This window comes from Eleutherodactylus coqui, chromosome 1 (assembly GCF_035609145.1).
Source record: "Eleutherodactylus coqui strain aEleCoq1 chromosome 1, aEleCoq1.hap1, whole genome shotgun sequence".
In the NCBI taxonomy this organism is placed as follows: Eukaryota; Metazoa; Chordata; class Amphibia; order Anura; family Eleutherodactylidae; genus Eleutherodactylus; species Eleutherodactylus coqui.
The window spans coordinates 298055802-298083350 of NC_089837.1; the positions used below are offsets into that span (position 1 = coordinate 298055802).

The 27549-nt window shown below is 44.1% G+C and overlaps 1 protein-coding gene across 1 annotated transcript; it reads left to right on the forward strand.

The window, feature by feature from the left end:
- The first annotated feature begins 846 nt into the window (after window positions 1-846).
- Window positions 847-27402, forward strand: TRIT1 (tRNA isopentenyltransferase 1). Its single transcript, XM_066574252.1, has 11 exons — window positions 847-1007; window positions 6133-6273; window positions 6349-6444; window positions 6537-6682; window positions 18958-19100; window positions 19192-19303; window positions 19666-19775; window positions 23799-23876; window positions 25095-25204; window positions 26371-26488; window positions 26586-27402. The coding sequence occupies exons 1-11, from the start codon at window positions 873-875 to the stop codon at window positions 26843-26845; spliced, it is 1449 nt and encodes a 482-aa protein (XP_066430349.1). The 5' UTR covers window positions 847-872; the 3' UTR covers window positions 26846-27402.
- Window positions 27403-27549: the final 147 nt, after the last annotated feature.

Consider the following 27549-nt stretch of genomic DNA (forward strand, 5'->3'; position numbering starts at 1 on the left):
GATTTTAATGGGGCTTTTCAATCCTGCGCTCGATTTTCGAGCGCTGTCTGTTCTATTCCTCAGCGTTTTCACGTTTTTTAACGCACTCCATCACAGTGATGGGGTGCGTTAAAAAGCGCTGTCAAACGCTGTGACATGCATGCAAAAACGCCGCTTGAAATCGTGGTAAAGTGCTTCGATTCTGAGTGGCGTTTAACTGAACACGTGTGAGAGTGGCCTTAGGCTTGCTTTACATTAGCGTCGGAGGCTCCATCCAGAGCCCTTTCCTGCTGATTTCTGCAAAATTTACAGACAGGGCAGCGCTAAACGTGCCGGATTGCGTGGAACCCATTATAGATACTTTTTTTTGCCAGAAAGAAAAGACTGAAGTGCACAATTTTCTGTTTAAAAAACAGATGGAATGGCGCTTTCATATATATTTTTTAAGTTAAATTGTACTCAATAAACAAACAGAAACTATTTTATTGCCATCAGTTTGGGCTTCCATTTAATGCATCTGTTGAATTACACTGCTCACTTGTAATTGTAAACTTGAGCTAAAAAAATTAGAAAAAAAAATAGGGATTCTTTGTAAAATTATCACAATTGAAGAAACTGATGCAAACTGAACCGAAATATCCTATTCTTTTAAAAGGATCCTTCAAAATACCAAATCTGTTCCTGTCAGTCAGACTTGGCAGCACAGAACTATGCAGGCTGCGGTGAGAACACGAGGCAGCTGGAGGCAGCTCCCTGGTCTATAATGTAACACCTATGTGCACTCTACGAGAGCCTCTACTGCCTCAGCGCCCTGTTAGGCCTCGTCGCTAAGGGAAGCTGGTTGTTAGGGGCGGGGCCAGCTTTTTCCTGCTCCTAGCGGTGACGACGGGAAGATGGCGGCGTCCAGTGTCGGGCGCTCTCTACCGCTCGTAGTCATTCTAGGGGCCACTGGAACTGGCAAATCCAAGTTGGCTATTCAGCTGGGCCGAAGGTTCGGAGGGGAGGTGATCAGCGCGGACTCCATGCAGGTGACCGGACGTGTAATGTAGTGAAGCAGATATATAACCGGGCATGCGAGCAGCAGTCAGTGGTGGCTTCTCTCGCACTTCTTTCCAGCAGTTTGTAATTCTAGTGTTTTAATATATTCCAGTGTTTTGGGACTTTTTTTGTAATATTTTGCCCATTAGTTTTTCTTTTCTGGTGTTTTTAACTTTCTAGTAGTGTTTGTGGGATAAACTCCAGCCTTACACCTGTACCGTGTGATATCGCGGCTGTGTACCGTGTGATATCGCGGCTGTGTACCGTGTGATATCGCGGCTGTGTACCGTGTGATATCACTGCGTTTTCTTGCAGTGATATCACGGCTTTGTAGCGCTCTTTTGCCAGGATTTTCCGGAGGGGGGTTGGATGGCTTGAAATATAAGCCCTACCCTGAAAATAAGGCCCGGCTGCTTTAAAAAAAACTTAATACAATACATTACTTAAAGGGGTTGTCCCGCGGCAGCAAGTGGGGTTATACACTTCTGTATGGCCATATTAATGCACTTTGTAATATACATCGTGCATGAAATATGTGCCATACAGAAGTTATTCACTTACCTTCCCTGCGCTGGCGTCCCCGTCTCCATGGCTCCGTCTAATCGCCCGATTAGACGCGCTTGCGCAGAAGGGTCTTCTCCCTTCTAGTCGGTCCGGGCACGAGCGGCGTTCTGGCTCCGCCCCTTCTATGCATCATCACGTAGCTCCGCCCCATCACGTGTGCCGATTCCAGCCAATCAGGAGGCTGGAATCGGCAATGGACCGCACAGAGCCCACGGTGCACCATGGGAGAAGACCCGCGGTGCATTGTGGGTGAAGATCCCGGCGGCCATCTTGGAGGAAAAGAAGGAAGAAGTTGGAAGAAGAAGGATTCGGGTAAGTAAAATTATTTTTTTAATTTCAACACATCCCTTGGGTTTGTCCTGCGCTGGCCTATGCAAAAAAAAACCCCGTTTCGGCGCGGGACAACCCCTTTAACAGGCGCTTCTCCTCTGGCAGTTCCGCTGCACATGGTTGTAGTCTTCAGCCACCACTTCTTGGTCAGGGGGTTCAAAAAAACCCACCTCCAGGAAGCACTGGCTCTGATTGGCTGAGCCATGGTGCTCGAGAACCAATCAGTGCCCGATCTCTCTCTCACCCATGTGTCGGTAGCCTTAGAACATGCTGTGCAGTGAGATGATGTCCCTGGCCCACAAGGCTTCAAAAACCAAAATGTAGACTTTTCATTAATTTGTTATAGACTAATGCTTTCCCACTGTGTGACGTACTATTGTGTCACCACAGGAAAGTAGTTGACACCAGCTGCTATAAGCCACCTTCACACGTAGCGTAATCACTGCGGGCTGGTGGCAGCCGAAAACCTGCAGCAAATACCCTCAAATGTACAAATCCCCAAAACTTTATCATACAGACATGCTGTGGATTCGTTGCTAAAAGTTTTCAACGTTTGGAAGGTTCCTGCCTGACTCCAAGATCGGCAGTCGGAAGATCTCGGGATCAACTACCCTTCTAGTTATTTAATGTCTATATCCTGTAATATCATAGCGCTCTAGAAAGGCATCTAGTCTAGAGATGAGCTAACTTACTCGGTTCAGGTGTTTTTGGACCGGAGCACCGCTTTTTCCGAGTAACTGACTACTCGGACAAAAAGATTCGGCGGTGCGCAGGGGGTTGCAGAGGGGAGTAGGGGGGGGGAGAGCTCCCCCCTGTTCCCCACTGCTACCCCCCCCCCCCCCCCCGCTCCACCACAAATCCCCCCGAATCTTTTCTGCATGCGCAGAAGAGCTGTAGCGGGGAGCACACTGAAGCGGCTCGTGCTGTAAGGAGAAGAACGGACTGCGCAAGCGCGTCTAAAAAAGCAAGCTGCCAGCGAATTTAGACGGAACCATGGAGACGAGGACGCTAGCAACGGAGCAGGTAAGTGAATAACTTCTGTATGTCTCATAATTAATGCATGATGTACATTACAAAGTGCATTAATATGGCCATACAGAAGTGTATAACCCCACTTGATTTCGCGAGACAACCCCTTTAACCCTTTCCAATCTAATTTGTATCCTGGTTTTCCTAGGGGGCTTACTCTTTTTCTGCCATTATACAACGGCGCTATCTGCTGGCTAAAGCCTGTACTGTATGAGGTGACACGTTGGATAGTCTCTGACAGCAGAGACGCTGGCAATATACAGTAAGAGAACCCCGACGGACGTCTTCCAACATCGGAGCTGTACAGCCTTAAATCATAATGTCTTCAGACATCAGACAGTGGATTGAAAAGGGTTAATTAGGCCGTTTCACATGGCTGAGATTCTCACACGAGACTTGTGCGTTGAAAGATGCACAAATATGAACCCCACTCTTTTGAATGGGGTCATACTCATGTAATGTGAGTAATTGTCACTTTCTCATACTACACTTCCAACGGTTCCAAATATTACGCCAGTGGCAATATTTGCTATTATTTTCTTGTTTCTTAGCTTAATCTAAACCCCATACCTCACCAACTTTTATTGGATTCTGCCCCTTTTCGCTATACACCTCTAAACGCCTCTAGTTTAATTCTGATCACTATAATCCTGACAACTTTTCCTTAGGATAGGTCATCAATATCAGGTCAGTGACGGTCCCGCACCCCTGCCGACCAGCTGTGTACATTATATGATGGCTTGGCATAGTACTGCAGGCTTGCTTCCATTCACTTGATGATGGGTAGGTCATCAATATTATAATCTTTTGTTGGTCTCTGTCTTCACATGGTCACATTGCTTGCGCAAACATGAGGAGGAGAAACGCGCACAGTTTGTATATGTCTGACAAGAGAATTCTTTTTCAGCCTTCTATGGTCCCTGCAATATTTGTGCCAAAGTAAGCAACTTTTACCTTTTACTTACACTAAAAAGTGGATTTTAAAGGGGATGAGGCTTCCTAAGGAGCAAGGCCATGTAGCTAATCCATTTAGCACTCTGCATATAGACTCGTTATGAGAAGGATATGTCTTTAACAATGTACAGTATAGATAGCAATTATTGGAACCGTGGATACTTTATAAAAACAGTAGCTCAAACATTCATGTAATTCGCTGACAAATGTGGAGCACCGATGATGATCTGGGCCGCAATATAGTGATCAGTTCTTTGGCTTACTAGCATTTAATCCTTAAAGGGGTTTTGTCATTAATAAAAAAAAAATAATAAATCTATACTCGCCTATTCTTCCCCAGGCAGACTCCTTTCCATGGCTTCTCATCGCTGATCTTTTCCAGTCCCCCGGGTCAGCTCCTCACAAGCCTGTCAGCTTGTTATGAAGCATGAATTCCTTGCATTCTTCTTCCTGAAGGTCAGTGAAGGTTGCGTCCCTGTGACATAGCGTTCACTGGCTAGGAAGAAATGCTGATCTATTGCAGAGACAGCATGCATGACCAGTCTCTGCAATAGTTCGGCACTCCCTGCCAGACTGTGACTTAGTGACGTAGCGTATAATGACTGGCAAGAAGAGAGACTGTATGTGAATGTACGTAACGTCAGCGGAAGCAGAAGAATCAGCCAGCTGGAGGTGAGATGACCCACCACACACACACACACACACACACACACACACACTCCCGGGACTACAGGAGAAGATCAGCAGGATGAAGATCTGGTAAGTAGACTGACTGGGGAGGAATAGGTGAGCATAGAATTGGTTTTTTGTTTTTTTTTAATGACAGAACCCCTTCAAGGACACGGCCTATTTTGGTCATAAGGATACGACACTTTCTTATGGATTTTCATCTCCACTTTTCAAAAGATATAGCTTTTTCAAATTTTTCTGTCAACCTTGCTATATAAGGGCTTGTTCCTTTGTGTGGTAAACTGTAATTTTTATTTGTACCATTTTTTGTTTTATTGTAAAACTAAACTTTTTGAAGGACAAGGAGAGAAAACGCATCAATTCTGCCATTTTTTTTACAGTATTAATCATGCAGCATAAATGACATGATACACGTTTTTCTGTGGGTTGGCGCAGTTTGGACGAGGCCACATTTTTTGTTTTTTTACTTTCGCACAATAAAACCCCCTTTAAAAAAAATATAGTTTTTTGTATTTGCCTTCAGAGACCCATAACTTTTTTTCAATGGATAGTTTTTTGAGGGCTTGTTTTTTGCGTGCCGAGCTTTAGTTCATATTGGTGCCCTTTTGGGTTACATATGGCTTTTCTGATCACTTTTATTGTGTTTTTTTTGAGAGGCAGAATGAGCAAAATAGGAATTCTGCCTTTTGTTTTTTTTAAATAGTTTTTACCGTGTCGGATAAATAGTGTGTTCAACTGCTCAATTTATTGTGCAGGTAATTACGGATACAATGATACCAAATATGTGGGATTTTAAAAAAATGTTATTTGTACAAAAGAAAAAAATGCGCAAAAGGTTTTTTTTTATTTTTTGTGTTGTGTTTTTGTTTTGTTTTTAAATACTATTTTTTTTTTTCTACTATCCTTTTAAGGGGCTGGAACCAGAAGAACTCTGATCACTATGACAATGTATTATCGCTTACAATAGCGATCATAGGCCATTACAGGGCCAGATGCCAGTGCTTAGCAGTCATGGCTGCCAATCAGCCCTCTGTGATTACATAGTGGAGGGCTGATGACGTTGCAGAGGAAGGGTGCTCCCTCTGTGAACTCTTTACATGCCGCAATTTACATTGATCAAAGCATGTAAGGGTTTAACGGCAGGGAATCAGTGTTCTCGACAATCCAGCTGCTGCAGTGGGAGGTCGGCTATCCGTCACAGCTGGCTCGCGCTCCGGGTTCGCACAGGCTCACTTCTGAGCCCGTGCCATCCACAGGAAGTAAGTTTACATTCTGTTGCGTTAAGTTTACTTCCTGCCAGGATGGTAGTTGTGTCCTGTGGCAATTAAGGGGGTTAAATAATCATAATGGGCAAAGAAAAACATGGAATTGTGCGAACTTCAAACGTAAGCCCATTTTAGAGGGCTTTTACAGGCCAACCTTTGTAGTTCTGTTACAGGTTATTAGGCAGGTTTTGGGAACAGCTGTGGGTAAGGATTGGTTATTGCAATGGTAAACCGGCCTTGAGCATGTGTGGCATGATGTATAATGATGAGGTCTTTCTTCTAGGTATACCAGGGTTTGGATATTATCACTAATAAGGTGACGGCTGAGGAACAGCAACTGTGCAAGCATCACATGATCAACTGTGTGGATCCACTGGTCACTAACTTTACAGTAGTTGACTTCAGAAATAAAGCCGTGGCTCTTATATCCTTTCTTCTTGTGGCAAGCATGACAGTATACTTGTAGCCCTCTAATAGTTTATACTCCTTAATTATCTACATTGAAGATATATTTTCAAGAGAGAAAATTCCAATTGTGGTTGGAGGGACAAATTACTACATTGAGTCGCTCTTATGGAAAGTTCTAGTTAGCACGGTAGGTATACCATATCCTTTTTCCTAATTGTCGAAAGTTTCCGTCCCTTATTAATTGCCCTATTATTCACTGGTTTGGTTTATAAACTACAGGGCTCTCCACCCAGAGATCAAGTCCTAACTGACAGGAAAGCCGAATTGGAGAAATTAGATTGTGTTGATCTGCATGAACGCTTGAAGAATGTGGACCCAGAGATGGCAGCCCAGTTGCATCCAAATGATAGACGTAAAGTGGCAAGGTGGGCAATGTGTTCTGTTAATTTGGCAGAAAATCTCAACTTCTACTTGGTTTGTGTATTAAAAGACTATTGCCATCTGATCAAGTGATGAGAAAGCACTAGGATATAATTGATCAACGAGAATGAAAAGGGTGAACCCCAGCCCACAACGATCACTTTGGATGGGAACTCTAACTGTACTTGGCAAATTCCAGATTATCAAATGTCCTGGGTTATATCAGACATAGGACAAATACACATGGGCGGCAATTCCGTGACGGGATTTGACACAGAATTTCCGCCGTTGCACACTGCCATAGGATTGCATTAGATAATGCAATCCTATGCAGACAGCTGCGATTTGACTGCGTGAAAACTCGTGTGGTAAGCAAATCGGGGCATGTCCTATTACTGTGCGAGGCTCGCACAGAAACGTTACTAGTGACGCGCCGGCTCTGGTCTGCCACTGTTCGAGAGCCAGCGCAGAGCGAGATGCTGGGAGGAGGTGAGCCCCGGGTCACCGCAGGGGCACGACTCGCATCCCACTGCGAGAATTCTCGCAGTGGGATCCGACCTGGATGTCTGCAGGAGGCCATAAAAGTAGTTGTGGTAGAAAACCCTTAAGAAAATATATAAACACTAATATAAAATGTGCTTCTCTTACTTTATTTTTAACTTGGGGAAAGTCTCATAATAGTTTTACTGCCACGTTCTGTGCTCCTCTTATTCTGACAACACATTACCTCAGTGTTCTATGGTTCTAGATGCTGTACTTCTGGGACCTCATCATCTCTTTTCTATTAGCTTTATTGGGCCAATATATGCATATGTAGATTGCATAGCTCACCCTTCTGCAAATGCTGTTTCTGAATGACTGTCACGAAATCATAGAATGGTAGAGTTGGAAGGGAACTCCAGGGTCATCGGGTCCACTAAATCATCCCAGGCTCAGTGCAGGGTTCACTAAATCATCCCAGACAGATGTCTGTCCAGCCTTTGTTTGAACACTTTCATTGAAGAACTCACCACCTCCCGTGGTAACCTGTTCCACTCATTGATCACCCTCACGGTCAGAAAGTTTTATTTCTAATATCTGTGGGACTCATACAATCTTGCCACATTCGCTGACGTTGTGTCCATAAGGTCTTTTCCTGTCTGCACCGTGTATGCTGACATCTGACCTGAACGCTCATTCCATAGGCCGGACCACAAACGCCAGCAGATCATGAGCATCTGCAAGCGGCACTTGTGTATGTTCTCTCTGTGCAAACGCCTATTGCTTCCGCCTGGTGATCTGAAGGGCACAAAAGTGACATTGGGGGAAGCAAGAGCAGTAAACAAGCACGACACCCGGTGGCAGCAGCAAGCTGATGGAAGTTGCAACGGGGATATTTTTTAGGCTGAATATTCATGAGAGGGCACCTAATTGAAAATATCCCCTGAAAACCCCTTTAAGTCCACAGCCTAATTTGATAATTAAGGATACAACGATTTTTGGGGGAGATTTTCATCTCTCCTTTTCAAAACACATAACTTTTTTTATTTATCTGTCAACACAGCCATGAGACCTTGTTAGTTGTGTGGCGAGCTATAGTTTTTCGTGTGCATATAATGTGTAACTTAGTTTTTTTTTGGAGATAACAGCCTGCCGTCTAGTAACACATAAAACTGTTTGCTTTGAGCCAGCAGCGGGAGCACACGCTGAATCCAGAGCTCCTGGCAGCATCATCACGCCGGCGGCTTTCTCGCTCGTCCAAGGGCCCCCACGGAGCCGAAAACACCACCGCTGACACCTCCGGCCCTAGACCAACAAAAAGAGACCTTCCGCGGGTCTCTAGCCGGAACCGCGATTTTGCGGCCTACACTTCCGGCCGCATCCCCGGACTAAATTTCTGGACGCGGCCGACCGGAAGTGAGGGCCGGCCGCGGAAGACAGCACCAAACCCCTGCTAGAGAGCAGCAGGACCGGGGGAACAGCTGCAGAGACCCAGAACACGTCGGGGAACGGGCAGAAGAGGCAGGAGAGAAGGCGGCAGACTCCTAAAAGTAAGTGCTGCCCAGTGCAGACCCCTGGAAGCCTGCACCAATCCTGTGCTGGGGAGCAGAGAGATAAAGTGAGCCCTGTAGCTCAAGCAAACAGAGGAGATACCCCAGGAGTCTGCCCCCAGAACCCCCCCCCCCTTCTCTGAAGTGAAGCAGCCTGCAAGAGGCCCAGAGCCAGCACAGCATAAAGTCTGCCTGCACACCTCCCCTGCAGCCCCAGACCTGCAGCACCAGCCACTCATAAAATCTGCACCCTGAACCTGCAGAAGCTAACCACACAACAACTGCTATAAAAGGCATCCTACAAACGGCCACAAACGCAAGCATATATTTAAGAATATTCACAAAAGACTTCCGCTGACCTGCAACCCCCCCACAGGAAAAGGGTCATACGCAGTTAGTGGAATGACTACGGCCTACCCATGAGCTGCGCTCTGACCCCGTCCCTCTCTTCAGAACAGAAGCAACTTTTAACACCAAACTAGAAGACCTCACAATCTGAAACATCTATAATGTCCAGGAGGACCAACAGACAAAGCAAGGGCCAGCCTACAACATCACAGTGTACATTACCAGAACTGTTCTCGGGCAACCAATATACCCCATTAACGCAGATGGAGCAATCACCCCACAACTCCGAAAACGGAGACATCCCAAGCACCGGCCAGAACATCGACCCACCAAGTATGCACCAAGCTTCTGATCTCTCCTCCTCAGACTCGAAGCTCCTTACACACATCAAGAAACTGTTCCGAGAGGAGCTACAGGCAGCGGTGCACGACATATCCAGACAAATTAACGATCTAGGCCAGCGAACCAACGATCTTGAACACAAAACGGACGACATCATAGACGCGCTGGACCATGAAAGAGCGAGATGGGATGACTGTGCTGAAAGAGTAGAAGCGCTTGAACTAAAATGTGAGGACCTCGAAAACCGGAGTAGGAGAGCTAACATACGCATCCGAGGCCTTCCAGAGTCTATCATCAACCTGAAAGAGGCCGCTACGAATCTGTTCTCCGCTCTCCTCCCCCAAGTAGCGCAGGAATCCCTACGGATAGACAGAATACATCGTGCCCTCTCAAGACCGACCAATACTGACTTACCAAGAGATACTATCCTGAAGCTCCATTACTCAGAGATGAGAGATCAACTCCTAACGGCTGCACGCAACCTAGACTCGCTGCCGGGGGTCCCCACCTCAGTCCAAATGTTTGCAGACATTGCTCCGTCCACTCTTGCAAAAAGAAGAGCTTTGAGGCCCATAACCCTAGCCCTGCAGCAAGCGAATATAAGATACCGCTGGAACTTTCCATTTGCCTTGTTGGTCCGCATCAACCAAAGGTCGTACTCAATAAGAAACTTGGAAGAAGGAAAACGCATCTTAGAGGAGGAACACATCCCCTATGTGAGCGAACCGAGCAGATCCCCTAGACAACAACGACCAACGCGTTCCTGGACAACAGCGGGAAATCCACGCCGCAGAATGAACATCAACGAAAACCGAACCCAGAGCGCCTGATTCAGATATGTATCATTTAACTAGTAGTGCTTGTTGGCCCCGACGGGGCTGGCCCCCCCCAGGCCCTCCACAGGGGGGCGTGGGGTGGCTCAGCTACCACATGACTACTCCCCAACATCCACTAGACACTACCTACTGAAAAGGGACCTTCCCTGTGATACACATGGACAAACGAAGGTGGACTTGAGCGATGCCAATAGACAAAGGCACTACACCCACGGCGAGACCTGGCAACCCACCTACAACCCATGAGTGGCTTGTCCGCCTGGGGCCCCCGCATTCTATAAAATATACATAATTGACCCCCTCCCCCCCCCGTAACGGGTTGAGGAGACGTAAGCTTAACACCAACACAGGTGGTGTGCGGGCCCCACGTGGATAGGCACAAGGAAACTTAAAAACTGTTTCCTCCGGAGTCAAAAGGTCAAAATGACCTGGTAAACCAGATTGAATTGTTTAATTGTTTCTGTTAAATGTTATGATAAATTTTCGCATTGGGACGGGGCGGAGAAACTTGACGCCCAATCCTCACCAGACTTTGAGTGTCCCCTTTTGATGTTCTTAAGGGAACACTCAGTTTGGGATTTCTTGGGTTCCGAAAGAGACCCAAACCCGTTCGAAACCTTGATATTTGTTTTAACTGTTATTTCTACAATGCCATTGTATGTACTGAAAGGTAATTCCACACACCACCTGCCTAACGACTACCACCACATTACTACCCAAAAACACCAGTTACACTCTAGAAACACTCAGCCTCCTCCTACCCCCCCAACAGGGCCACACCCCAGAAATATTCAGCCTTCTTCTACCGCCCCAACATGGCTACCATAATCTCACACAACGTTAAGGGATTCAACTCCCCACTCAAGAGAAGGAAGGCATTTACACAATACCTTAAAGTCAAACCCGACATCATTTGCCTTCAAGAAACCCATTTTTCCACCACCTCTGCCCCTAGCTACCTACACCCACAATACACCAGAGTCTTCTCGTCGGTTGCATCCAAAAAACACCAAGGAGTTACAACTCTCCTACATAATTCCTTCCCCCTCGTAATAGACAAAACAGAAATAGACTCACAAGGGAGATATGTCATACTACACGGTAAGCTCAGGGAACATAAATTAGTAATAGTAAATTCATACGCCCCCGTGAACAATCCTTGCAAACTATTTACTCAAATCGCCAGAAAACTAAGAGAGATACCGAAAGCTTCTATATATTGGATGGGAGACTTCAACATGGCCCTCTCCCCGGCCCTAGACCGTTCCTCCCAAAGTCCAGACAAATTAAGCCCTTCACAAAGAATTTCAATAAACAATACACTGAAAGACTTAGCAATAGCAGACTGTTGGAGGGAGATGCACGGCACGAGCAGAGGCTACACCTTTTTTTCGGCCCCGCACAAAACATACTCGCGCATCGATTGGGCCCTGGTATCGACCCATATACTCCCCATACTTGCCCAGGCTAGACACATCCCATGCGCCTGGTCAGATCATGACATAGTCCTCACCCAATTTATAAATACTACCCCGCAGCCTCTACCAAGAAAATGGAGACTCAATGAGTCCATACTGAAAGACCCCATAACGTTGGCACAAACAACAGAGCAACTGACGGAATTCCTAGCAACAAACGACAATAATACGTCCGAACCTGTCTGGGTATGGCTGGCTCATAAAGCCTTCATGAGAGGCCAAATTTCCAGAATTTCTGCTACCAAAAAGAAGGAAAAAACACAAGCTCTACAAGCACTAGAAAGACGCCTCGCCCTGCTAGAAATAGCAAACCAGCAACGCCCTAGTATAGCCCTGACGAAAAACATCCGAGATACCAAACTACAAATCGACCTTCTATATACAAACCAGGCAGAAAGGGCCCTCCAATGGACTCAATCAGTGTACTTCAAACTGGCCAATAAACCTGACAAACTACTGGCATCACGCCTTAGAGCGAAAGAAAAAATTAACATAGTCCACTCCATTAGAACACAAAATGGATCATGCTCAGCGGACCCCGATAAAATTGCTAACACGTTCCTTGACTTTTACAACAAATTATATACATATAAACCCCAAAAATCGCCTTCTGCCCCCCAAGAGTTTCTAAATAATCTAATGCTCCCACAGCTCTCAGATCACCAAAATGACCACCTCAACCAACACATCTCGGTAGAAGAAGTGGAAGAGACTATCAAACTACTGAAACCAGGTAAGGCCCCAGGCCCAGACGGCCTTACCGCCTTGTACTATAAAAAATTTAGCACCGTCCTCTCACAGCCCCTAACGCGCTTCTATAATGACATTCTATTAGGAAAAACTGTTCCAGACGAATTCCTTAAAGCCCATATAACTGTCATCCCCAAACCTAATAAAGACCATACCTCCCCAAAAAACTACAGACCAATTTCACTATTAAATATAGACTATAAGATCCTGACCAGCATATTAGCGAAACGACTAAACACATTTCTCCCCTCACTGATCCACAAAGATCAAGTAGGCTTTATTCCTTCCCGTCAGGCATCAGACAACATTAGAAAAGTCCTTAACCTCATACACATATCAAACACTAATAAAACACCACAACTAACCCTATCCCTAGACATCGAAAAAGCTTTTGATAGCTTATCCTGGGATTACCTATTCGCTGTCCTTAAAAAAGCAGGTATCCAAGGGAACTTCATTACGGCACTACACGCCCTATACTCAACCCCCTCCGCGGAATTAAAACTTCCCACCTCAACAGTAAATAAAATATTAGTTCAGAGGGGAACCAGACAGGGATGCCCCTTATCCCCAGCCCTCTTCGCTCTGGCGATGGAACCCCTTGCACAAATTATTAGAAATAACCCAAACATAACGGGGGTGACCGCAGGAAGCAAAGAATATAAAGCTAGCCTATTCGCGGACGATATCCTGCTCACTCTAACTAAACCCCTCACCTCACTACCAAACTTAATGAAAGTCTTAGACACCTTTGCTGAAGTCTCAGGACTGATAGTGAATATGGGCAAAACGGAAGCCTTATTCCACAATATCCCCTCACACTCACAAAAGCTCATTGAACTAAATTTTGGATTTAATGCATGCCAACATCATATCACATATCTCGGTATCAAACTCACCCCCAAACTAGACACCTTATACAAAAAGAACTACCCCCCCCTGTTCGCAGAGTTGAAAGCAGACTTAAAGAAATGGAACCACCCCTCCATTTCATGGATAGGACGCATCAACTCTATTAAAATGAACGTTCTGCCCCGTCTACTATACTTATTCAGATGCCTCCCCATTGGAATCCCCCCTAAAGACTTACAAGAAATGCAAAAGGCCATATTTCAATTTATCTGGAGGAACAAACGACCCAGAATCAAACAAAAGGTAATGCACTATCACAAGAGAACCGGAGGCCTATCAGTACCCAACCTGAAAAAATATTATATAGCAGCGCAACTATCACAAATCCCCCTAATGTTCGCCGGCAGGAAAAGACCCCTGTGGGCAGAGGTGGAAACTGCCCTTCTGGCCCCTTTGGACCTAGGTATCATATTCTGGGATAAAAACTGGAAACCCACAAACATACAACACCTAGCCCCACTAACCCACCACCAATTTTTGATTTGGAGAAAGAACAGATTTAAATATGCCATGATGTCACCCATCCCACAACTACTACCGGTGATCCCCAATCAGGCGTTCCCCCTTAGCCTACAAGAACAAAATTACCAATGGTGGCGAGCCAAACACATCACGACCCTACACCAGTTCATGCCCTGTGGGAAACTATCTATGCAACAACTGATAGATAAATACACAGTCCCAGAAAACCTATGGTTTGAACTAAGGCAAATATACAGCTTCCTACGCTCCCTACTGAACACTACTAATCCGCCAACCGCCCCTACACCTTTCGAGAGAACCTGCTTACGGTCACCACTTCAATCGGGCGTAATATCTACACTCTACGCTTCCATGAATAAACCCCCAGAAGGCACAAAACTCCCCTTTATGACACGCTGGGAGTCAGATCTGGGTGTTACCCTCTCTCTACCACGATGGCATCATTGCTGCACATTCGCAGCAAAAGGCAGTCATCAAGTAACCTTAGCAGAAACCGCAGTAAAAATACTCCACAGAGCATATCTAGTCCCCACAACGATAAATAAGTACTCCCCTACCACCTCCCCGAACTGTTTCAGGGGATGCAATAACCTAGGTACAATCCTACATACATGGTGGACCTGCCCCATAGTGGCCGCCCTCTGGAGAAGAGTAACCAACCTCATATCTAGAGTACTGGGTAAGACATTCCCCCTCACTCCATCTGTATGCCTCCTGGCTGACAAACCCATGGGATACAATAACCAACAACACAAACTAGCACAGCAGATCTGTATGGCAACCAAAATCTACATCGCATTCCAATGGATGAAACCCACCCTTCATATAGAACCAATCATAACTAGAATATCAAGAATGATGCTTTATGAAAAACTGTCGGCCATGAGGGATGACAAAATGGACCTATTTCTCAAGACCTGGACGCCCTGGGCCATCTCATTAGATATACCAGGCTTAACCAGACCCCTTAGTTCATAAGCTACTAAACCGATAGAAGAACAAATAAAGACTGATAACAGGAGGGGGAAGGATGTGGAAAAGAGGAGTGGGGCGGGGGAGAGGGATATCAAAGGCAACACACAACACACAATGGTGGAATTAAGGGACACAGAAGAGGAGAAAAACTTGAACACTTAAACCAGTCCATTGCCTACATTAAGAACATGGTGGAATCCGAACAGGAAAAAAAAAAAAATAAATAAAATAAAAATGTTATGTTATTGTTATATGCTTTTCAACATTATTGCACCCCCTGCGTGGGGACTCAAATAAGCTTAATGCAAATGTTATCCGATACTTCAATAAAACCTTTTGGAACTAAAACTGTTTGCTTGATCTTCAGTAGCTGAATGATGGATTTTAAGTTCACCTTAAACTCATTGTTCAAATGAAAAGCGCCCAATGCCTGCGTTTACATGTAATGATTATTGCTCAAATTCGGTCATTTGAATGAATTTTGAGTGATAATCGTTGCGTGTAAATGGGCCTTTAATCTTTTTTTTGGGTGGTGTCAGGGTGGAAGAAAACAAATCACACCAATTCAGTCTTTTTTTTTTAAGTTGTGTTCACCATACAGCAGAATTAATAATTTTCTTCTCTGTGGTTTGATACATTACATTAATATAAGCCCATCAGCTCTCTGCGATTTCATGGCAGATGGTAAATGATGTTACAGAGGGAGCTCTCACTCTTTAACGCCGTACATGCTGCGATCAGCATTAATTGTAGCATGTAAGAGGCTAACAGCGGGGATCGGTGTTTTTGCCAATCCTTGCTGTCACTCGGTTTACGCTGTCGATGCTGTAGGCTCAACTCCTGAGCTTGCGCCATCCATATGCCATGAATATATGGCAGTCTGTGGGAACCCCTTCCCCTTCTCTCTCATGATATATATGTACATCATGAAACAGGAATATTTGAATGAGTTTTACTGTATTAGAACACAATCTATTTCTAAGAAAGGGGACATTTTAAAAATAAAAGCGCTGTTCCTTGTGGGAACCACAACCGGGGACCGCAAGGTCATTTTTGCTTTCCATACGTAGCCGTCTTGAGCAGTAGAGTGATAAATAGGCTATGTATGGTGGCTATTTTGATCTGAAATTTTGACTTGTATGTAGGGAAGTCATCACATATAGATGTTTTCCCACATTTTTCTTCATTTCTCATGCTTCTAGAAGAGGTCAGAGAGAGGGTAATTGTTTCACCATGTCAATGAGCCTTCAGCCCCCATGTGCTCCTCCTCCATCCAGATGACGTGTTTCACAACTTAGAAATGTTTATTATTAGGAACATTTTTATGGTTATTACTATTACTGGATGTTAATCCTTGTATAATCAGCGGTCGTCTAGTCTCTCAAGCAGATTATATTCTTCAGTAGATATTAACGAGTTTGGATGAGCGATATTTATGGCACAGCCACAGTTTTAGTTTAGCTGTTTTTCTTCCATGGAAAAAACTGACAGGCAAGACACCTACAACCCAAGCTCACCCCTTCGTGTCTTGTTTTTAACCAATGCCTGCTGGCTTTTAACCTCTTAGTGACAATCAATATACCTTTTTATAGCAGTCACTAATGGACTATAAACCTACACATACATCTATTTCAGGTGGTGGTTTGGCTGACTACTGACAGCCAGGCTCCTGCTCTAACAACCAAGTACAGAGAAACCTCAGATCCTGGCAATTTAACCCATTGCATGCCATAATCAATAGCAACTGAAGGATGTAAGCAGATGATATGGTAGGGGCGTCAAACTCCTTTTCACCGAGGGCCACATCAGCCTTATGGGTGCCTTCAATGGGCCCACTGTAATTGTAAGACAGTATAGTAATAGTGACCCCCATTGTGGCCGCAATAATAATAGTTACCCCGGTAGTAATAGGGTGCCCATAGGGGCCACAGTAGTACCTGTGTCCCTAGTCATAATAGTGTCCCCAGTAGTAAGTGATTCCAGTAATAAGAGAGACCCACCATAGTGGGTAGTATAGGGTCCTCCATTGTGGTCTCAGTAGTGATATTGACCGCTCATAGTGGCCCCAGTTGTAAGTCACCCCAGTAATAATAGTGACCGCAGTAGTAAGTGGCTCCAATAATAAGAGTAACACCCCCCCCCCGCCCCATAGTGGCCCCAGTAGTGATAAGGTACTCCATTGTGGTCTCAGTAGTGATAGTGACCACAGTAGTGATAGTAACAGTGACCCCAGTAGTAATGATAGTAATTGCCCCAGTAGTAATAGTGACCTCCTACATCAGCCTCAGTAGTAATGGGCCCCTGATCGGCCAGCATTCCTACAGGACAGCACACAGACACTGCTGGGAAGAGGTCAGCGGTCACAGACTCTGGAACGGAGTTGCAGGTTGTGTGAGTGAAGTGCCTGTTAGGCCGAATGCACATGGTCTGGTCGGAATCCGCAGTGGAATCAGACCCTGTGCCCCGGCATTGATCACCGCATACCTGTCTTGTAGTCTTCTCTCTGTTCTGCGGATGTGCCGGTTGGCACATGCGCAGTGTAGAGAGTCGCACCGTCGATGACTAACCTGTCTCCCCTGCCCGACAGTATCCCGGGCTCGCTGTATACTCGCTGAACTGGGCCATCTAAATGGCCACATGCACGGGAGATGCAGCCGCGACTGCAATTTTTGGTCACGCTGTGGCTGTGATACAGCCGGCCTAAGACCACTGCATGGGCCGCATAACGTGAGGCGGCCCGCTGGCCTTGTGTTTGGCACGTGTGTGATGGGTGGACGGAGCTCCTCCTGTCATTCATCAGCACCCCGCAATGCAGTTGCAAGGTACTAGTTGGCTCCCATGGCAGCCGGAGGCCTGACAAAAGATCTCTTTTAGACCTTGCCTCTGGCAGAGTCTAATAGACTGATAACATAGGCTTAGTAGAATGCACTATATTAATTCAGTGTACCATCCTTGTGTTCTATCATGTCTTCAATTCCTCTTGAGGGACTAAAGTGTTTTTTTATAAATGCATTTTCCCCCACAAATACTCTTTTTAAATGATTGCAGATAAACAATGTGTAAAAAAGAAAAGCCCAGCGCTTCGGGTGATTTGACGAAAGTCAGCGATGGACTTTTGACTTGTGTGTATTCTAACATGATATTGTAGTATTTATAATTTTTTCTGCTCCTTCTTAGCTGATCCTACTGTTTGCATATACACTGATTAGCTAGGTGCCTGCAGGGTTGCTGTAGCTGTCCCTTACCCCTTCCCCATGAATGAGACGAGAGATGGATTTTACAGTAAGACCATCTTGTTTTTGTTTTTCTGCTAAAATTAGTAAAAAAAAAAAAAAATTACACGAACTTGGTATTGAAGTGCTGATTCACATAAGAAAGTTATGTGAACACAAAGAACAAGGGCAGAATTTGAGGACCCCCCCCCCCCCCCCCAAAAAAAAAAAAATTAAAGTTGTACAATATATTATGAGCGTGGTCCAAAAAAATACAAATTGGCCCCCAAAAACAAGCCCTCATGTGGCTATGTCAACAAGTTTATGGCTCTTGCAATGCGACTATGAAAATTGCTTGGTTCTTAAGGCTGGTCGCCAATGGGTTAAGGCTTAAGGTCGGTCACAGGACCCCATTTTTCTGATAGATGGAGTCCCAGAAATGAGACCCCCTCACCTATAAGATATACATGGAACATCATTTGGATGTGTTATAAATGTCTTTTGCCAGATTACTGTTAAAGCTTGCTTGTGTTCTTCAACTTCTTTAGTTTCAGTCCTTTTCATGACTATAGATCTGTTTTAGTAATTGCAGTAGAGCCTGTGAAAGTCGAGTACTTGTCTATATTGTAGAACATGTAACTCGGCAGTTTCCTTTGTATAATATTGATCTTTGTAAGAACGGCAGGTGAATAGTTGCTCAGCCTGTCTAGTGACATATTTCTCCACAGGATCTGACTTGCTGTAACCCATTTAGGAAATCTAGATAGTTTGTACTTCTCCCTACCCTTGGGCCTCTAGATGTGTCTGTAGCTTATTTAATTTGATGCTAAGTCGGACCTTTGTGATTTTGGGAGACAGAATTTTTCCCTATGTCCTAAATATTTTATGACCCATTAAGTGTGTCTATAACACAGGAGCCTGCAGGTATATGAAGAGTCGGGTATCTCCCATACAGAACATCTAAGACGACAGCAAGAAGAAGATGGAGGTGGTCCCTTAGGGGGTGCCTTGAGATATCCACACCACTGCATCCTATGGCTGCACTCAGATCGGGAAGGTAAGGAGCAATAAACAAATTGGGCTTATAAATGTGCTTAAATAAACTTGTGTATATGATTTGCTTTCTCATTACAAATTTTGTTTTTCAGTTCTTAATTCTAGACTTAATGCCAGAGTGGATGAGATGCTGAAGATGGGACTGATTAAGGAGCTCCAAGACTTTCATAAACACTACAATGAGAAGATCATTGCAGGATCTGGGTACATCTTATGCCTAAAATGCACTACTTCTGGGAGTACGGTCTTGTTCACACGGGCAACAGCAATATGGCCACTACAAAATTGCTGCGTTATCACAGCTTTGTATACACGATCTTGTGTACACGTCGCATCGCTGGAAGATCGTGCGATTTTGATTTTTTTTTTTTTTGTAGCCCGTGTGAAAGCGGCCTTAGTATGTAATGTTACTAATCGTGAAAGTTAGCATAATGTAGCAAATAAAATGATTTGGGATTCTTTGGCTTGGTACAAATGCATTTTGAAGCTTATCAATGCTTTTCTGGTTAGCTATGGCAACATCTGTTAGATAAACCGGTACATAATACCCAATTGCTTCTTTCTAGTCAGGACTACCAGCGTGGCATTTTCCAATCTATTGGCTTTAAGGAATTCCATGATTACTTGGTGACAAAGGATATTACTCCAAATGAGGCAGCTATTCTTCTACAGAAAGGTGACTAGTAAACCTTTAGTAAATGCATGAATAGGAATTCATCACCATGAAAAACGCCACTGAACTGCCATGTATGGATAGTTGAAGAAACAAAAATGTAATTCTATGTACTCATGTATGATAATGAAGCATGTAGGAGTCAGACTTTACAGTTTGTCTTAACTTAAGGCCCATTTAGACACAACAATTATCACTCAAAAGATGTCGCTCAAGCAACTTTTGAGCAATAATCGTTGTGTCATTCACAGCGCAAGATGATCGCTCAAGATGAGCAATCACCTTGCGCTGCCAGCGGAGGATGCAGAAGACAAGCATCTTCTCTTTCAATAGCATTTGGTTTTAGTTTTATGCAAGTAAAGGCTCATTTACACGAGACGAATGTCGGGCACTGCTACACGGGAGCGAGTATCGCTGGCTCGCTGACAGAGGTGCCAGGATGGCTGAAGCAGATTTCACTCCATGCTCTCCTGCTGTTTACATTGAACTATCATCTTTCAGGATTGTAAACTGCATTAAATCCTCAGCGATGATTGCTCAGTGTAAATAGCAGTCGTTCAGTACTGAACTGCCGCTGTATTAAGTCAATGGAGAGGGGCGGGGGAGCGCGAGGAGTGAAATCTCTTCCAGCCATCCCGGCCCCCTGCTGGGCGCTCTGTGAGTGAGCCAGCTATACTCGCTCCTGAGTGTCAGGCATCATTTGTCCAATATTCGTCCTGTGTAAATGGGCCTTAAAGCATGTTCATTCTGTAATTAAAAACTAAGCAGCATTCTAACATTTTTTTTTTCTTCTTTCTCACATTTTTCATTATCTCTCTGTATGGTTTGTGAGTGAAAAGTGAATGAAAATATTCATTGTTCAAGGTTTGTTAAAAAAAGAGGATAATTATACAATAAAGTTTTATAGTAGGGGTACTCAACTAGTTTAGCTTTTGTAAAGGTCCACTTACCTGGCTCTACCAGCAGGTGAAGGTCCGACCAGCTCAGGTAATTGGTTTTAAAACAAGGCACATATAATTACATATAAATTGCGGTACAATTACGGTGATGCCAAATATGTTTTGTTTTTTTTTCTTACTACTTTTGCACTATACAATACTTAACGTGCCATATTCTGAGAGCCATACCTCCTCCCTCCCCATTAACCCATCCCCGCTGCAGGGCGTAAGTTTACGTCCTGGCAGCCTGGTACTTCCCGCAACAGGGCGTAAACTTATGTCCTGGGGATAGCGCGGGATCACATATGATCCCGCGCTATCCCGCAGCGGGAACCGGCTGTCAGTCACAGCCGGCATCCCGCTGCAACAGCGGGGGGGCATCGGAGATGCGCCCCCCGCTGCTAACCCCTTCCCTGCCGCGATCTAAGTAGATCGCGGCAGGGAAAGAGTTCACAGAGGGAGCGCGCTCCCTCTGTGTCTTTGGCCGGCTCTCGGGATGTTATCGCGAGAGCCCGGCCTGTCGCCATGGTAACAGGATGCCAGACACTGGCGTCCTGTGTTACCAGTGCCTGAGATCGCTGTATAAGCGATAAGGCATGGCAGAGCAGTAGCTCTGCCATGCCTTATGACAGCGATCATCAGGGCTGTGGTCAAAGTCCCTCAGAGGGACACAAACAGTGTAAAAAAAACAAAGATTAAAAGAAATGAATTAAAAAAAATTGAATTGTAAAAAAAAAAAAGTAAAAAACCCATTTTTTTATGCTTTTTCTCAGATTAGCATAAAAAAAGGTAAAAAAAAAACAAACCCCCACATATTTGGTATTGTCGTGTCCGTAGCAATGCGTACAATAAGTTGCACATGCTTTTGACTGTGCACGGTAAAAAGCATTTAAAAAAACACTAAAAAACTGAGGCAAAATGCTAACTTTTAGCATTTTGCCTCACTAAAAACGCAATAAAAGTTATCTAAAAAGGCGTATGTACGCCAAAATGGTACCAATAAAATCTACAGCTCGTCTCACAAAAATAAGCCCTCAGAGAGCTCCGTACATCAAAAAATAAAAAAGTTACAGGACTTTGAATGCAACGATTTAGCAAAAAATTTTTTTCCAAAAAAAGGGTTTTTCATTGCAGAAAAGTGGAAAAACCTAAAAAAAGTAAGAATTTTGGTATCGTTGTAACCGTACCGGTCCGCAGAAAAAATGGATTGTCTTATTTATGCTGCATGATTAACGCTGTAAAAAAAAAAAAAAAAAAAAAATCTATGGCAGAATTGATGCGTTTTCTCTCCCTGCTATCATAAAAAAAAAATTTATGTTTTACAATATAGTCTATGTACCCAAAAATGACGCCGATAAAAACTACAGTTCGCCACGCAAAAAACAAGCCCTTACACGGCCGCGTCGACAGAAAAATAAACAAGTTATGGCTTTTGATAAATGGAGAAGAAAATCTGCCAAAAATTGTTGCGTCCAAAATAGGCCATGTCATGAAGGGGTTAATGGTGCTGTGTGAGGGCTTGTTTTTTGCAGGATGAGTTATTGGTTTCATTTATAGCTCTTTGGCGTACATACAGATTTGTCAACGCTTTATGAGGCAGGATACTAGTTCTACACAGTGATAGTGATTTTCCTCAGTGTGATCATAGATGACATCTCGTCTGTTTGGTGACATCAGTTTTTGTTTTACTCCTCTTTTTGGGCCCAGACTCCATCACTAGCTTAAACTCATCTCTTCACATACTACCTAACCTGCTGCTACACCCAGTGCTCAGTAACTCCTCCATAATAAATAGTATAGTACCACCCCCTGGGCTTGTCTTGGTTATGCCAACCCCTGTGGCCCTCTTTGTAGTGCCTTCTAGTGGCCCTTCTTAGTCATAGTGTTGGCCCTCTGTGGTCCCGTTGGTTATAGTGTCCTCTCTCCACCAACTCCTCTATCATCCAGTCCCATGTAAAAGCTACACTTTCCCTTCATCTCTTCCATTCATACAGTCCAGTGCCCTCCCTTCAACTCCAACTCAGTCCCATGTAAACACCACATTCTCCCTCTTATCTCCTCTCAGGACCCCTGTCCACGGGTGTTGCGAAGTCCCGCAGACGAATCTCCACGGTCCTCCTATCTGACAGCATCTTCTGTTCTCCGACCTGCCTGCCTGCAGCTGAGACTGCATTTTAAATGTGACAAGTCCCCATTAAACAATCGCTGCTTTTGTTTATGTTCACTACCAGTAAATTATGACTTATTGAGAATCAAAATTTGGATCTGCCACATCATTTTTATACTTCCTTGCATGTTAAACGGTAGGTTAGAGATTGGGTGGCAGGTGCCTCCAATAATCCGACCTCTTACATCCAACCCCCAAAAATATATCTCCATTGGGATATTTTTCCCCCCTACTATATCTGTGTTTTGGCTCCTACCCAGGCCTGTTCAGTTTGTCCTCCCCACTTTGTTCCCTCTTGCCTCCTGGCCAGATAGGCTGACCGCGGAGAATTGCGGCAATTCGCGGTATGCTGCGAATTGCGGGCCACGAGCGGAGAACCCAATGATTCTCTGCTCGTGGACACAGGGCCGGCGCTTTCCATAGCAACGCTATGGAAAGCTTCAGACGGCGTGATTTGCTGGTGATTTACCGCAGGCGAAATCATGCCGTGGACAGGGGGCCTTATTTTCCCTTGTAAAATTTTCAACACTCCCCCCAACATCTTTTCACCAGTACACACATGTAGATGAGCTCTGTGCTGTTTCTTTATGAGCCACAGCATAGCTTTGCTCCTCCGGCTCCTGTTCTCAAGATCACTGAGAGCCCCAAACTGGGAAAGTAGCGAAGCTATGCTACAGTGTTGGGTCCTGCCAGTGTGATCACACTGGAAGGAGTTAGTGGAAGGGGAACGAGGAACCGGCAGTGGCTCCTTCTCCTGGTTCAGACAGCAGGGGTTCAGATGGCTGGTGGCTGAGGTCTACATTTGGAGCCTGGTCCGCCTGTTGAGTGTCTTTTGTTTTAGAGCAACTTCTTAAACTAGGCTACAAGTATGATTTTGAAACACTAGTAAGTGGAATAACGTATAGTCAATTTATTTTACAGGTATCGAGGCTCTGAAGCAAAGAACACAAAAATATGCCAAGAAACAAAATAAGTGGGTGCAGCACAGATTCTTGAAACGTATGTAGACTCATTAAAGGGAACCAGTCACTTTGAAAATGCAGTCTGATCTGCAGGCTGCATGTAGTATAGCAGGAGCAACTAAGCTGATGTATGGCTTTGTGGGATACATCCATCATTTTCTTATGAATTGTTTATTGGTCTAAATCTCTCCTTCCAGGCTTAAGAGTCCAATAGGCGGTCCTAATCTGTGATTGGCACCCCTGCCTGTATGACGGCCTACAGAGATAATGTCACTGATGGGACCGCCCACTGGATTCCTGAGCCCAGGAAGAGCAGGGTTTAGTTCAATAAATGACAAGTTCTACTGAATCTTGTCCCACAAAACTATATAGCAATCTACTCAGCATCTTCTGTTCTCCTGCCTGCAGCTGAGGCTGCATTTTAAATGTGACAAGTCCCTGTTAAACAATCACTGCTTCTGTTTATGTTCACTACCAGCAAATTATGACTTACTGAGAATCAAAATTTGTATTTGCTACATCATTTTTATACTTCCTTGCATGTTATCTGGCAGATTCTTGATTGGATGGCAGGTGCCTCCAATAATCCGACCTCTGACATCTAACCCCCCAAAAAATATATTTCCATTGGGATATTTCCCCCCCTACTATTTCTGTGTTTTTGGCTCCTACCCCTGGCCTGTTCAATTTGTCCTCCCCACTTTGTTCCCTCTTGGCTCCTGGCCAATGTTAACAGCTGCTCTTCGCATATTATGGTGCCCAGCAGGCCTGGGAGAGGTGCTCATGCAAAGCTTCATATTTACGGAAGAGCAGATGGAAGGCAGGTCCTGTACATAACAGAAGCCACAATTCACTGTAAATACTATGTTGTGTTATTACATATCTAGACTGTTAGTGGATGGTATGAAATTATGCTTTTGAGCTGTAAGCAAAAATTAAAAGAATTTGTGTGTATTTCTACACTCGCAGCCGCCTTCATAAATTTAAGTGCCTGCATCACATAGTGTTTCTACAAACTGACTTGGCTATGGTAAGATTAAATTTAATGAATAATATACTTGAGTGGAATGATTTCGGTGGAAGTGTATGACTTTACAAATGGTCTTGATTTAGGAATATTTTCTGTAAGTGGCTCCAATGCAGATCTTTGTTTTTCCATAGTTGCAGACTGCAAACAAACAGAGAAAGCAGGAGTATATATGTATATAATATAATTTGCAACTAACAGTTTGAAATGGTGAAATTTCCCTTGTAGGTCCTGGGCCAAATGTACCCCGTGTTTGGGGACTGGATGTGACTGATATCTCTGCTTGGGACAAACATGTTCTATCACCTGCTGTAGAGATTATCAGCAGCTTTTTACAGGTTTGTACTATTACACATCTTGCTAGACGCTGCTCAGAAGTTCCTAATTTAATGAACTGTCTGTGATGAGCAATCTCGTATTTGTGCTCCATGCTCCTATTATTGGCAACATGTATATGTATTCCAAACACATTGCAACATTTACGTGTAGCATTATCTGTGTGTTTTCAGTCACTTCTGACATTCTTTCCTCCTTTTTGTCTCCACTACTAACCACCTAGTAGATGACTGTTTACACAAAGGATATAATGTTTACAAATTACAATATTTTTTTTTAAGCCATTATGAAGCCAAATTCTTGCTTAATGACTTGTAATTACAAATGTTCATACTGGATAATAATTAGGAACATTTACTTGATGTAATGAGATGTATAGATATATAAAAACTTTTTTCGCATTCTAATCGCTCAGTGTTAAAAGATCCTTAAAGCGAACCTCGGTTCAGTGGGGCATTTGCTACCTGCTTTTGGTCTTCTCTGCTGATGCCCCTCTGACCCACTGGTTCCGCGTCCGGTTTTCAGCTGTCCAAGAGTATTTAATCCCTGCATTGCATAGGTACCTGCTCTCTGATTGACCACACTGCTCACACAATCAGTGCTGGCTGATCAGAGTTGTGTGCATTACATAACTAGAAAATTGTAGTGGCTATCTTAGGGCCCTTTTACATTGATCATTCAGTATAAACGCTGGCAGCGACTGAGCAAGGAATGATTTTTGTTCTCTTATCATTTGTTCAGTTTCTGCAGACATAAAAAACAAACGACTGTTGGCCTGTGTAAACAGGTAGTCGTTCGTCTATGAACGACTGCCGATTTACTGTGAATGGAGGAGGGCGACTGGAAGCGATCTCCGGCCCGATCCGCCTTCCTTCACTGAGGGATCATCGGCGGGATGCCTGACAAAGTCCAGGGACAGAATTTTGTCTTAAAACAGAAAGGTCACTTTAAGAAACAGATTGCTCAACTCTCTCTTGATGGGCTTTTAAAGGTAGAAGTTTTTGCTGTAAAGCTTCTCGGGATCGTTTTAGGAGGATGCTTGGGAGACAGAACATGCCAGTTAAAGTGGAGTGTAGAGAAATGTGCTATTACACTAACTCATGGCGAACTGAGACCTCTAAAATAACTGCTCCTTCTTACATTTATAACTGTTTCTTCTGGCCTCTAGGATGAGCTTCCTCACATCAAGCCTATAGAGATTTCTTCTGATGATATTGAGAAGAAGAGAAGTAGTCGACTGTGTGATTTGTGTAATCGGATTATCATTGGTGATAGGGAGTGGACAGGTGGGTGATAAACCCTGAACTTCTCAAAGTTGTAGTGGTGCTGTGATTTTTTTGTTTTGCGGTCTTAAATCTTTTTATTTTTTATTTTTATCTTTAGCCCATACAAATTCCAAATCACATCATCGTCATTTGAGAAAAAGGAGAAGAGAGGAAGAAGAAAACGGGACTATAGGAAAAAAGGTGACCTGTAGCTCTAATACCGAAAGCCTTGTGCCTAATGTAGATGAGACTTCTCATACAGACTGTGTACATGAGGTGCAGGAAAAAAGAGTTTGTACCCATCATGCAAACTACACCTCCAGTAATCAAGTCCCAGAATCTTCAATACAAACTTCAACTGTGTCTAAAGATTTATGACCGGACACTTCCTTGACAAAAATCAGCCAAGCTTCTGTGAATTCTTTCAGTCTGGATTATGTTAATTCTGATTTTAGTTGCTCTAGTTCTGTTCTTGTGTACTCGCCTTACAAATTCAGTGTTTTGCTACGTGGAGTAATAATTTCTTCTTGATACAGTTCTAGATTTATTTCAAAAAGAGCTATTTCTCAAGACACAACTAGAATGTATGATACTTCTTTAAGCAGATCTATTTATTAAACATTTATGATCTAAACAAGTGGGTACAAGTTTTTCCCTCAAGTACTTGTAGAGTTCAAATGTGGGTTCAAAACAATGTAGTGCATTTATAATTGCACGGTATGGCCCAGATTTACAAAATGGTCTTTGGAGTCATTTGCATTGCAAAAAAAAATTGTAAATGAGGGTAAATAAAGACATATGACAAATTTTGCTTTTAAAATGTGCAACTTTTATTGTCACTTGTCAAATTTTGAAAAGTGATGCCAAAAGTTGCATGGTCTCCAAGAAGATGTGGGCCAATATATTAACCCCTTAACGACTGCCCCATCAGGAAACTACGTCCTCAGAAAGTGGGCCTTAATCCTAGAGGACGTAGTTTTATGCATCCTCTTTGGATTAATGCCCACTTGCCTGAGGACGTGACAGCTCCATGCTGTCGGTGCCCGCAGGTAGCCGACAGCATGGAGCTGTCATCCCAGGAT